Raw genomic sequence first — 14,500 nt, forward strand, 5'->3', positions numbered from 1 at the left:
GTTCTTCGTGATTATTGCAGCTGATCTGACTTTATTTCTGTCAACACTTACATATCCACCCCTCTCTCTATGTGTCTCTAGACAGTGTTGCATATGCCTGGTAGTCCTTTAACAAAGACAGGGTGTTGCAGGCAGGCAATCTGTCCTGCCTGCACTTTTTGGGTTAATTTGAGGATACGGTTTCTCTGGATCTACAAAGCTTAAGAACATTAAAACTGAGTTTTCTGTGATATTGAGAGAAAAACTGTCTGTGCCTAGCTGCCTTTTACTGCTTGTGTTTTTAAAGCCTATTCTCATTATATTGTGCAGTATCTGACTCTAGGTTCACACCCACACAGTCTGAGTTGTTGTTTGTTTTTTTTTGCAACGAGTCAGTTTTCTGCGACACTGACAAAGTGTGCTGCTACTGCCTCTCTTTCTTAATTTTCTGTCTGTCTTCTTATGATGCTTTTTTTTTTTTTTAGAAGTTTTTGAATTTGGAAAAGTAATTTTTGAAGGTAGCACCTTTTCCTCTCCTCTTCTCTGTTTGAATGTAGCAGGAAAAATGGTGCTGCCCTGCTTTCTCTCACCTTCCTTAGTCAGCTGCTTATGACATCATCAGCCATATGATTGGTGAGAGGTGAGGCAGAACTAAGCTTGTTTTTCTGCTTGCCAGAAGTTTCAACGTTGATTGGCAAAGTGCATCATGCTTCAGCCTTTTCTCTCTGTCAAAGCGGCTTTAGTTCATATGCCCTCCTCCTACGACCATTTTAAAGCCAAAAATAAACAGAGCAAATGACAATTTGGCTCATTTTGACACCTCAGAAATTCAGTTTGTTTAGAACTGGTGTTCTCAACCCATTCTTTGAGACACAAAAGGTCATTCTGGTTTTCATGATAGCCACAATGAATATGCATGACATAAATTTGCATACATTTCCTCCATTGTATGCACATTTATCTCATGCATATTTATTGTGGATATCCTGAAAACCTAACTGGCTAGGTGTGTCCCGAGGATTGGATTGAGAACCCCTGATTCAATGTAACCTTAGTATGGGGATGTTTGGTAAGAAAACTATTATATTACATAAAGTTGTAATAGTACAAACAATAAAAAATTCAATGAAACATGGAATAAACACATGAAATATTTAGCTGTCAGAAAGGTAAACTCTAGAATCAAATGGAGTCTATATTACAGCAAAGGAAAAGGCAATTCTGCACGCTGGATTGTATTTATTAAGCCATGGTCGGTCGACTACCTAACTTTAGATGTCACATAGAGAATGACACGGTGACGGTTTACCCGCGGCCACCGCATTTAAGCCGCGGGTCACCGCCGAAAACGGGGAAGAAAACTAGCAGTCGCTGCGGTGACGGGGACAAGGCCATTCACCGACCGCGGAAACGGTGAACAGGTTTGTCCCCGCGGGCCAATGTACCCCCTTCTAGGAACCGCTATTTACCGCCCGACGCACGATTCACCCCCCCAGCAGGACCGCTCGCACCCCCACCCCGAACGACCGCTCGCACGCGCTCCCACCCGCACCCGCGATCGGAGCAAGAGGGAGCCCAAGCCCTCTTGCCCGGCCGACTCCCCGACGTCCGATACATCCCCCCCCCCGGCAGGACCACTCGCACCCCCACCCCGAAGGACCGCCGACTTCCCGACAATATCGGGCCAGAAGGGAGCCCAAACCCTCCTGGCCACGGCGACCCCCTAACCCCACCCCGCACTACATTACGGGCAGGAGGGATCCCAGGCCCTCCTGCCCTCGACGCAAACCCCCCTCCCCCCCAACGACCGCCCCCCCCAAGACCCTCCGACCGCCCCCCCAGCCGACCCGCGATCCCCCTGGCGCCCCCCACGACCCCCCCACCCCCCTTCCCCGTACCTTTGGTAGTTGGCCGGACAGACAGGAGCCAAACCCGCCTGTCCGGCAGGCAGCCAACGAAGGAATGAGGCCGGATTGGCCCATCCATCCTAAAGCTCCGCCTACTGGTGGGGCCTAAGGCGCGTGGGCCAATCAGAATAGGCCCTGGAGCCTTAGGTCCCACCTGGGGGCGCGGCCTGAGGCACATGGGCCCAACCCGACCATGTGCCTCAGGCCGCGCCCCCAGGTGGGACCTAAGGCTCCAGGGCCTATTCTGATTGGCCCACGCGCCTTAGGCCCCACCAGTAGGCGGAGCTTTAGGATGGATGGGCCAATCCGGCCTCATTCCTTCGTTGGCTGCCTGCCGGACAGGCGGTTTTGGCTCCCGTCTGTCCGGCCAACTACCAAAGGTACGGGGAAGGGGGGTGGGGTGGTCGTGGGGGTCGCCAGGGGGGTCGCGGGTCGGCTGGGGGGGCGGTCGTTGGGGGGAGGGGGGTTTGCGTCGAGGGCAGGAGGGCCTGGGATCCCTCCTGCCTGTAATGTAGTGCGGGGTGGGGTTAGAGGGTCGCCGTGGCCAGGAGGATTTGGGCTCCCTCCTGGCCCGATATTGTTGGGGAGTCGGCGGTCCTTCGGGGGGAGGGATGTATCGGACGTCGGGGGGGGGCATCAGGCTTTCAGGATGGGGACAGACCTTCAAGGGGGGACAGTGCAGGGAAGTCAGGGAATTTATATTAATTAATTTTTTCTCTGCGTGTTTTGTTTTTGTATAGTTATTAACAAATATTTAACTAAGTTTTAAAGTTTTAAAGAATGTTTCCTTTATACGTAAATAAAGAAAAGTGAATGGGATTGCAGTGGCGGTGACGGGGCGGTGAATGGGGTGGCAGTGGCGGTGACGGGGCGGTGAAGAGGATGGTGAGACGGGGACGGGGCGGTGACGGGGATGGTGAGACGGGGACGGGGCGGTGACGGGGATGGTGAGACGGGGACGGGGCGGTGACGGGGACCAATTTTTTCACCGTGTCATTCTCTAATGTCACATTTTAACATTCATAGCTTTGGCTATTTATCATTTTAAACAGTTAAAGTTATCAATGTAAGTGGTGCAGATATTTTTTTAACTATTTATTTGGTCAGTGCCTTTGTTGATGGCATAAGTACTCTTGAAATAATAGTCTAGCTGTTTATATCTCCTATGTTCTGTTTCTATGCATTGTACGTTTGTTTTAATTATGCCTCATCTAGAATGACCAAATGATTCCACTTTTGAATTTTTAACTTATCACTTCTGTATTTTCATGATCAAACACTCATGTACCACAAATTATATTATTTTCATGTTGGGCTAATATTATAGCTAGGGTTCATCAAAAGCCATGTTGGCCCTCCAGACCTCAGGGAAGGAGACAGGAAGTTTGGCTGGAGGTGGGGCTTGGGAAGAATGAGGTGGAGCTGGAGGTGGGACATGGCAGGACTGTAGCAGAATGGGGCGGAGAGAGGAAATGTGGCAACCCTACTCTCTGGAAACCAGGGAAGCAGAGTCTACCCTTCTGTGTAGACCTCCCTTTTATCCTACCTGACTCTATAGTTCTACCCTGTTCCTCACGTTCTTGTCATGTCCACACTCGCACCTCCCCAATGTGATTAGATTGTAAGCCGCTAAGACATTTTTTGATAAGCAGGAAAACTTAGAAATTTGGAACTATATAGTGCTGACTATTGGCCAGACCGTGTTTAGCACCCCCAATCATTTTGAAAAGTTTGCTCCCATGTCTAAGTAGACTGAACATCACTGCTAACCACTTAAGTATTGGCTCTGCACAAACTTTACCCCAGACTACCCCTTGACTAACTGGTTTCAACCAGTTAAGGCAGAAATTCAGTGGCATTACCTGGCTAAGTGTTGGCAGCTGGCCATCTCAGCAGGGTTTAACCAGGCAGGAGCCTCTAAAACAAAACAATTCATCAAAGAAAAATAAAGTCATCCGGAAAATCAATAATTGTGAAATCCAGAAATAAAACACCCAAAATATCTGACTCATCCAGAGAGCCAACTTGATTTTTTTTTTCAGCTTAAGAACCAGCGAGAACAAATTTCAATCAAAGGGCCCTTCTCTTTGCAAGATATGTTCTTCAGCCCTAAACATTTCTCCCTTAGCATGAGAAACCATCAAGCAGTTCTCTAATAGGTATGTATGTATGGAATTAAAATGGGCTTGAACATCTTAAAGTTATGGTCAATGTGAATTAAATTCTATTTTTCAACTGATAACAAGGAGGACCATATGGTGTGCTCCTCTCCTATCTTTCTGCTCAAGATGATCTTAGCGGCCAGGTTTTGAATAAACTACAGTTTGGACAAGCTCCTTTTCTTATAGATCTAAGAATACAATATTGCATTGCCTACAGGACCTGCCCAAATGTACAATTCTGTTTCACCAGCTGCAGATTTACAAATGAGTTTCTCACAGCTGAGGCTACCTGCTCCTAAAAAGAGATAGTGGGGCTGATATTCAGACCATGGGAGGCAGCCTGCCTAAATCCTGTGGTCAGCGCTCACCCTGGATATTTAATGCCGGGCCATTTCCAGAGGGCAGCATTGAATATCTGGTTTTACTTTTGGTTGTGGCAACTTAGCCGGTTAAGCCTAGGGTTACCAGACGATTTCACCGGACATGTCCTCCTTTTGAGGCTTTTCAAAACCTGGCATTTTGTCCAGGTTTTGAAAAGCCTCCTGAAATCGCGTTGGGCAGGGAGGAAGTACGCGCATGCCAACTGGGCACTTTGAATTAATTTCCTTTACAACACAAGATAAGTGCTAATGTTGGTTATATTAGTAGCACTATGCACTTTATTTGAATTTATTGCACAAAGCATTTGCACTTTTGATAAAACTTAAGAGCTCAATGAATGATATCCTGCATTAGCCGTTGGAACAATCTATCATGATTTAACGGTGTAGGTATCTGAGAGCTCTTTGTTAATAGATAATATTGTTTCTATAGATATTATACACACAAGTCTTTTTTCATTGTGGACTATTTGATAAGTGAGACTTGGTGCCATTGAAATTCCTTTGAGTGTTTTCCTCCCTGCCTGACAAGAGCAGGCAGTGGGGGCGGGACTGGGGGCGGGATAGGCAGAATTGGGCAGGCCTGGGGCGGATCTAGGGGGCTGGATTTTCTGATTGGAAAATCTGGCAACCCTAGTTAAGCCAATATTCAGTACTAATCAGCTAATTGCTTAGCAAAGATACGTCTGCTATTTAGGTGGCCTATTTTGACCACTAAACACAGCCGATTTGGTGCTGAACATCCACACCTAGCCGGCTGTGCTGCCCAATATAGCTGTTTAGCAGCTAGCCACTAACTGGGATATTCAGTGGAACATTTCAATGGCCAACATTTCAGCCACCTATAGCGGCCCTAGGGAGATGCCTAGCGCCACTTAAGCTTGCCTAAGGCCACTTCCAGGCATAACCACGCCCAGCCTTGGGTGAGCAAAAGTGTTCTTAGGCGCCTCTCTGCACCCACGACAGGTGCATACAGTGTAGGCGACCTGTCTTGGGTTGTTTTTTTAGAAAACGAGCATCCTGATTGGCTGGTTAGACAGCAGCAGGACACCTACTGCCGCCTACAAACCGGACACCGTTTATAGAATTTGGCCCAAAGTGCTGTTCACATGCTCAGTTGTACTGATCATTCCGACATGAAGTTGTGAGTATATGTGGCATGATTTGTGCTGTGAATATGCATGGGTATTAATATTTAAAGGGAGTGATTTCATCCCATTTCTATTTCTTTTTTTTTTTTCAAATTGTATTACAGGAAGCAGAATTAATAATTCATCATTCCATAAATATTATAGTGTGTGAATGGGTAAATGAAACATCAGTAGACAGTATAGAGTTCTATAGTGCTCACGGTTCATGAACTTGGAAGCACTAAAATAGCACTTGGAAGCACTAAAATAGCAACATGTCTGCTACAGGATATAGATCAATTTTCACCATAACTACAGGAAAGCTTGAGTGATTGTTGACTACAACAAGTCTTTGGTGGTTTTATTTCCATAAGAAAAAAAATGAAATCCAACAAGTCTGCAGCGAGTATCGAGCTGCTAGTAAAACAAAAAGAAACTGCAGAACAATGTACTTGATGCAGGCACTTTACCTGGTCAAACAAACATTGTTTCAAAAGAAAAAGCCACCTTGTTTCCAAAGAAATGGGGCCCCAACATGGTCCGTGTTTCGATTAGAACATCATCCTCAGGGGTCCAGACTTTCCTTTAGATAAAACAGAGTGGTCCGTAATAATGTGAAAAAGAGCCCTGATTTCCTTTTATACTATTACCCATACCAGACTTGCTCAATCGGGAGGAAAAGACAAGGTTCCAAGAGTGCAAATCTGACTATTTTATCTAAAGGAAAGTCTGGACCCCTGAGGAAGATGTTCTAATCGAAACACGGACCGTGTTGGCTCCTTATTTCTTTGGAAACAAAGTGGCTTTTTCTATTAAAACGTTTATTTGACCAAATAAAGTGCCTGAATCAAGTACAGTGGAACCTTGGTTTGCAAGCATAATTTGTTCCAGAAGCATGCTCATAAACCAAAGTGCTCATATATCAAAGTGAGTTTCCCCAAAGAAAGGGAAACTCGCTTAATTCGTTCCACCTCCCCCCAACCCCCCCCCCCCCCTAGCAAGGCCACTGGCACGCTTCCACTCCACCCTGCGAACCGGCATCGCCCTCCGCCCGCCCAAACCCAAAACCTTACCGCGATCAGGAACCGGCACCAACCCGCAGGACGTGCCGGTGCCCAAAGAGCCTGACGCCTGCTGCTAATTCTGCTGGGCCTTGAGCATCTGTGCATGCTCAAGGCCTCGGAGAGAACGGGAGCCAGAAGACCTTGAGCATGTGCAGATGCTCAAGGCCCAGCAGAATCAGCAGCAAGTGGCAGGCAGCAGGCTCTTTGGGTACCGGCACATCCTGTGGGTTGGTGCTGCGTGCCAGTGTGATACAAATGAGAAACGAATGGAATGTGAGGAATATTGATATTGAGTGAGATTGCCTTGGATACGTGGCAGTTGTTACAGGGAAAACACAGGTACTATGAAAACAAGTCGTAAACACATACTGATTGGTGATCACAGAAGCACATCAGCTAAGCATGTGATTAGCACGAACCAGGCTAGGTGTTTTTAACACATACTGATTGGTAAACATCAGTTCGGCATGCAAGTAGCACGCGTCAGATTATCCAATCCACAATGAGGGGATGGGTAAAAAGTACAATATAAATGGTGCTTTCCCTGAAAAAAAGTTAGGGACTTTTCCACTGCTGACGAGCTGTGTGATGACATATTGAATAAGCCTCCCGATCGTGGTCCCCCGACGGAGTGATGATGCAATAACCGGTAACATATTGATTCAAACTCTGTACTTAATTAATGATTATGGCTAGAAATACTATATTTATGTAATAAAACTTAATTTGTATACTATTTTGAACTCCTGGTATTCTTCCCAGTGAGGACAGTGACCGAAGGTCTTTGATAAACCCTTTTAAATAGTAATACAGCCGGCGCCCAATCGAAGTAAGGGTTTGGGCAGGGGGGCTATGCTGGTTCACGGGGGGGTGATGCAGATTCGTGGGGGGCGATGCCAGTTCTCAGGGGTGAGGGCTCGCAAATCGAGTCAACGCTCGGTTTGCGAGGCAAAATTTGCTAGAGTGTTTAGCTCATCTTTGAAAACACTTGCAAACCGCGTTACTCGCAAACCGAGGTTTGACTGTACATTGTTCTGCAGTTTCTTTTAGTTTTACTGGTTTTATTTCCATAACATGGGCAACCTAGTGTTAGCCACAGGCATAGTTTATCGACCTGAGAGAGGTGCTGGGATGTAACACAGGTATAGAAAGCTAACCAGGTAATAAGTATAGAAACCCAACCAGGTCGGGCATGTGCAAGACCGGAGGGTTAGGACTTCGATGGGAAGATAGGACTCAATGGGAAACCAAGGTGGCAAGGGGGCCCCTTCTGGGATTCAGACAGGTCGTGACCTGTTTGGGCCGCCGTGGGAGCGGACTGCTGGGCAGGATGGACCTATGGTCTGACCCGGCGGAGGCACTGCTTATGTTCTTATGTTCTTATGACTTTGTTGGGGGGAGCAAGAAGTATCACTACACGTATAATCTACAAAAACAGGTTTTAATCAAAACCATACAATAAATTTTGAAAACCAGAACACTAAAAATAAAAGATAATATCTATGCAAAAACTGAATTGTTCCATCACCTAGATTAACTCTTGTGTATCTTAACATTATACAGTAGATATAAAATATTGTAATATTTTGTGCTCAGAAGGCCTGATCAAAAAGAAAGCTTTCAGACGTTTCTTGAGTATCACTGAAAGTCTGTTAACTTTTTTCAGTCCTGCAACCGACAAATGAAAAGGCGTCGACCTTTGTCTCTGCAAAGTATATTTTCAACAAAGCTAGAATGATCACATGCAATATTCCTTCTAATTTCAAAGCCTTTCCGGGCCTAAAGATGTTTGACCTGTGGAAAAACAGAATGATGCATCGTTTTGCAATTCAGAAGCAACATTTTAACTTTAATGGAAAATTGAATAGGTAACCAATGCAAGGGGATGGACAGTGGCGATCTTCAGACGGTTGGAAAAAGTACCCTAAAAGTGCAATTTTTTTTTAACATAATTGTCGCAGTATGAATAGAAAGCATGGATAATGAAGGGACATTTTGGGCTTAAGTTTTTTCAGAATAGACATCTCATTCAACAAAACAGTCTCAAAATTTAACCACATATAAGTATTATCGGTGAGCCTATTTTCAGCAAACAATTGCACAGCAAAAGATTCTTAATTTTAGCAATCTTACAAGTAAGCGCAAGAATAGAATTGTCAGCACTGCAGCAAAATAGCTTGTCTCAGCTTATTTACCGTTTATAAGGAATTTCACAGTCGCTAACAATTCCTGCTGCCTGTTGACAGCCATACTAATCTTAGATTTATAACAGTTCCTTATTTTCTCCAAGGCATCATAGTCTTTGCTTAGCTTCATTTGAAAGGATTCAAGGTCCTCACTAGAGTAAGCATCCCTCCAAACCCTTAACATTAGCATTCACACTCCGTCACTTGCAACTGAAAGCTAAGCACCATCAATCAATAATCACACAACTCAATTTTATTGGAATAAATATTTGGCCACAGCTTTATCTATCCTAATATTATCTCCACTTACAATACAATCTGTGTCCAAAACCAGCAACTCCCCAATGCATATTTCACCCCCCCCCCCACCCCCAGTGAGCTATTCGGTGTTGAAACTAGCTCCTGTTAAGTCTTTAAACTTATAACATTCCCTCAAACATGACCCATGGTGATGCCAGGCCATGCTTCACCTCACAGCAGTGTCACCTACAAGTGTTAAATTTATTTATTTATTTATTTATTAACTGCTCGTCTCCTAGCTCCAACTAGGCCATTTTCCACACCGCCCAAAGCTGTGACCGCTTCCCCCAATCCCCAAAGCTCCACCAAACCCATTTAAGTCCTGCAACCCCCCACCACCACCACCACCAAAACACTAATACAAAACATACCACCAGCACACATAGGAGAGAGGGATAATGTTTCCCTGAAGAGAATTCTCTACTCTTCCCCTTTCCTCACAGAACTCCTCCTGCCTGCCACAATCATCCAACCAATCCTGTGACTGCTCCACCCCATCACCTCAAAATCCTCTCCAATCATTTTTCTCTTACAAGCTCTCTCTATAAACCCTTTCTTATAAACTTGTCAATCCTTATTCTACAGACCCTTGACATCATCTCATATATTCCCTTCATCCTCTGCCTCCTACCCCCCTCCCCCAATTAACCCACACCACCATCCAATAAATATTACCAGCAGGTAACCTCAGCTCCGATAATGTTATATCATACTAGATGAATCTGGTGTTCTTCTAAATAGGGAACTCAGACCAATTGGGGAGTGGGAGGGACTTCCTTATTACCCCTCTTCCTTCCCTCATTTTGGCAACTACAGTATAATCTCGTTATAACGGACTTCAAGGGACCTTGAAAAATGGTCCGTTATATCCAGAGACCGTTATATCCAAAGGTTTGGGGGTTTTTTTAACTTTATTTAGGTCAACTTGAAACAATGTACAATCAATGAACAACAGTCACTGCACAAGCATATCAGCAACATCAATAACAAAACTCAGCAAAACATTGGTATGGCATGAAATGATTGCAAAACCAGAATACTAAAAGATGTTCTAAAGCATTATGTAGTACTGTACTGGAAAGAAAAATAATCTGTCATTTTCTTCTGGACTGCATTTTGATACTATATCATCGGCACGCCACACAACTTATAGGCGGAGCCTGCATGTCCATTATAGCCGAATAAAACTATAGCTAAAAGCGGCTCTGGGGACCAAATTAGTTGTCCGTTATATCCGAAAGTCCGCTATATGCGATAATTTTCTGCATGTTTATAAAAGCGCTCGGCCGGGACCAGCGGACCTCGTCCGCTATAGACGAGGTTCCATTATAAGCGAGTCCATTATAATAAGATTATACTGTATCCACACATGCACCCACCCACTCCCCACTCTCTTTCTCTCTCTCACACACACACACAGAAACAAACACACACACAGTTCTCTCTCACACACACACAAAACACACTCTCTTTCTCTATCACTCAAGTCCTATTCCCTCCTCCAAGGTCTTTTGCCACCAGGTTCAATCTCCTTATCTGTTCATTTGTAGCTGCAAAAGAGTAATATATTCTTACCATATTTTTGTTGTTGTTGGGAGGGCAGGAAAGGAAGAAATATAAAAGGCTCCTTTTATAAAGCCGTGGTAATGGCTGCTGCTGCAGTAATTGCTATGATGCCCAAAGGGATTTAATGGGTGTCGAAGCAATTGGCGCGCAACAGCCACTACCCCAGCTTTGTAAAAGGAGAGGGATGGGGGATGGAAGTGAGGCAGCAACAGCAGCAAAATTTAAATACCACCAACCTGAATTGTTTGGGAGGGAGGCATTGTCCCTTTCCAGACTCTGCCCACGAGTTTTATGATCTAAAACATTTAAAAAATATATATATATATTTGCCTTAAACAAAAGCCAAAGAAACCCTGGATGCCTATTCCCGCTCTTTCAGCGATCAATATGCATTGCAGACAAGTATCTTAACAGTATGTGCTGCGGCTGGAGAAATTGCCCAGCGAGATTGACCTTTTTTTTTTGTTTTACTTGCAGAAGGAGCCCACTTATTGCCTGATCAAATAATATGAGTCAATTCCTTAACATTTTGGCGTTAATTTTTCTACTCACACCTCATTAGAAACAAACTAATTATATACCTCAGAACAGTTTAATATTTTAAGGACAATAGTACAAATTATTCCATAATTTCTTTTTATTGATAAAAATATTAAGCTAAATGTCTGATTATATAGTAGGAAGATAAAAGAAGGAAAAGCCAAATCTCACATGACCAATTCTTAAGTCTCTTAAACCTACTTACTGTCCTAAATATTTGACTTTTTCTCATTTCTTAAAACTCTTTCTCTCCATTTTGCAGAAGCCCCGAAGCACTTAAAATTTCTATGGGCTTCGGGGCAGTTACTACAGCAGTAGCTGCTACTGTAGCTATGTAAAAAAAAAAGGGGGGGGGGATATTTGGATGTAATAATACTGTTCAACGGAATCACAGCTATGCACAATGCAAGAATTAAGGCCCTCTTTTACTAAGCCATGGGAGCAAGTGCCGTGTGGCCAATTCTCCAACGCCCATTCAATCCCTATGGGCTTGCAGCATTTAACGCATCGGCCTGCGCCGTCAGCTTTAATAAAAGAGGTAATATGTAAATTCCTGCACAGGTAAAATATTGCTAGCATCAGAGCATTTAAATCACTATGCTATGCGAGTACAGTTCATATCGACCATACCAGTTTAACTTCTGGGTATGGACAGTCACACAAATATTCAATACTGGTTCCTAGAAGTGGTGAGCATTTTAAAAATAGCACTCACCATCACTGGCTCAATATCAACCAGTAAAAAAGAAAAAAAATAGAGAGGCATAATCAAAAAAACTGTCTAAGTCCACTTTTAGCCTAAGGCCTTAAACGTTGAAAGTAGAAACAGGGAAAATGTCCATTATCAAAAAAAACCGTCCAAAAGAAGTTTTTTTTGATAATGGCCTGCCTCTACATTCAGCTGTTTAAATGCCCAGACCACCACTACGTCTAAACTTACACCATATAATCAACCTAAAAAAAGCCTAAGCCCCAAATGTCCAAAACAAGGGCTTTTAGGTGAAGGAGGAGTCAGTCCTTCGCCTAAATGCTGGATTCTGTAACCGGTGTCTGTCAAAAACAATACCAGTTACAGAATCCACACCCCCCCCTACAACGATCCGGGCAGGAGGGAGCCCATGTGCCTAAGGCCCCGCCCACAGGAGGAGCCTAAGGCTCCTGGGCCTATTCTGGTTGACCCAAGTGCCTCAGGCCCCACCTGTGGGCGGGGTTTGGGCTGCCTGGGCCAATCCGGCCCCATTCCAGGGATGGCTGGCCTGCAGGACGGGCGGGCTTGACACCCGTTCGTCCAGCCAATGATTTCAAGGTACGGGGGTGGGAGAGTCATGGGGTCGGCATGGGGGGGTCACGTGTCAGCAGGGGGCGGATCGGGGGTTCAGGGGGGCGGTCGTGGGGAAGGGTTAGGTCAAGGGCAGAAGGGCCTGGATCCCTCCTGCCCGTATTTTAGTGGGGGGTGGGGGTTAGAGGGTGTCCCCAGGCCAGGAGGGCTTGGGCTCTCTCCTGGCCCAATCGGACTCAGCCGGGGGGTGTTGGGGATCACGGGGCAAGAGGGCTTGGGCTCCTTCTTCCCCCGATGTTGTCGGGGTGCTGCCAGACAAGAGGGCTTGGGCTCCCTCTTGCCTGATCATTGTCAGCGGGGTCAGGACAGCTTGGGCTCTCTTCTGGCCCGATCGTATCAGGGGGAGGGGTGGATCGCTGCAGGAGAGATGGGTCATCTCTCCTGCCGCTTTAGCGGCACTTGGTGGTATCATTATCGCGGTAGGGGAGATGAGTCATCTCTCCTGCCCCGATGGTTGCGGTGGGGGGGGGAGGGTAGGTTGAAGTGCCGCTGAGCTGATCGCGTCAGCCACCATCAGCTCAGCGGCTCCTTTTTCGGCACTTATACCTGTTTTGACTTGGTCTAAGTCAAAACGTATAAGTGCCGACTAGGCAACCTGTCAAAACATTTGGTTATACCTGTTGTACGCCTAGGTGTAGGTAGGCCCACCTCTCGCCCACCCCCGCTTCTAAAAACGCCTCTTTTCGCTCTATGCATTTAGAGGCAGGGGAAAGGCCTAAGCTGATTTTAGATACGTCCAAAACTAGCTTTGATTATGAGTACTTGGACGATCAGGCTTTTTGATCATCCAAGTAGCCATTTAGGCCACTTTTTTGACGTTTTTTTTTTTTTTTATTATGAGCCCCATAGTATTTATATTGTATACCACTTATAGCCTAAGGGGCTCATAATCGAAAGAGAAAAACGTCCAAAAAGTGGCCTAAATTGGCACTTGGACGAACATTGTCCAAATACGTCCAAGTGCCGATAATAAAAACGGGTTTTGGACGTATTTCTAAACGATCTAGGCTTTCATAGTGCCGCTGAACAACCAAAGCTAAACAGGGCGTTTCAGGAGGAGTGTCGAGGGCGGGAGTTGGGCGGGAGATGGGCCGGCTTAGACTTAGTCGTACAGCATGTATAACCAAAAGTTATGCAGCCCAGGATCGACAGAACTTGGACGTTGTGACTTAGACCATGTAAAACATGGTCTAAGTCACAAAAACCCACCTAAAGTCACCAGATAAGCACTGCAAACACATAAAACAGACCTCCACACACTACCCCAGTGATCACCGACCCCTCCACCCCTATAAAAATATTAATCACACCTTTAAAATTCAGCCTCCAGACCATCATCACCTGGCAGCCTGGCATAGGAAAGCCTAATCGTCCAGCACAGAGGCGGCTTAAGCCGTCTTGAGGGTGGGTTAGGAACTCATGGAGAGGAAGACCCATGCCCATAAGCCCCTGTAATCACTGCATTGATACTTAAACATGTGCACTCCCCTATACACCCCCAAAACTCTTTTTTTACTGGCATATAAGTGGCTCCTGCAGCCATAAGGGCTATTGGGGTGGTAGATAAGTGGGTCTAGGGGATTCTGGAGGTGGTTTGGGGGCTCACTATGACCTATAAGGGAGCTGTAGTGAGGAGAAGCCATGACACTCTTTTTGTGAAGTTCACAGCAGTGCCCTGTAAGGTACCCCACTATTTAGGTGGCATGTCTGGGTGTGCAGTCCATCACTTTGCAGACCCCTCCCAACAGGGCTTGTTCTAGGCGTTTTGGACTTGGACGAAAAGTTGGACAAAAATGTGGTATAAAGATGGACGATTTAGCGACTTGGACAATCAGATCGGCAGGACGTATACTTAACCGATTTTCAAAACAAAAAAAATTTTGGACGTATTTTTTGAAAATGTGACCTAGGCTGTTTTTTACTTTGGACGACTTACGACTTGGACGA

The 14,500-nt window shown here is 45.4% G+C and overlaps 1 protein-coding gene across 6 annotated transcripts in view; it reads right to left on the reverse strand.

The window, feature by feature from the left end:
• FRMPD4 (FERM and PDZ domain containing 4) overlaps positions 1-14,500 on the reverse strand; it is a 726,784-nt gene that overhangs the window by 443,673 nt on the left and 268,611 nt on the right. The window contains exon 1 of one of the 6 annotated variants that reach the window (XM_033948888.1): positions 3,749-3,804. The exons of the other annotated variants lie outside the window; for them this stretch is intronic. Coding sequence (XP_033804779.1) covers positions 3,749-3,774 — 26 coding nt within the window. The 5' untranslated portion in view covers positions 3,775-3,804. Of the gene's footprint in view, positions 1-3,748; positions 3,805-14,500 lie in introns of those variants that run through there. 6 annotated transcript variants of the gene reach the window in all.

The sequence above is a fragment of the Geotrypetes seraphini genome, chromosome 6 (assembly GCF_902459505.1).
Source record: "Geotrypetes seraphini chromosome 6, aGeoSer1.1, whole genome shotgun sequence".
Lineage (NCBI taxonomy): Eukaryota > Metazoa > Chordata > Amphibia > Gymnophiona > Dermophiidae > Geotrypetes > Geotrypetes seraphini.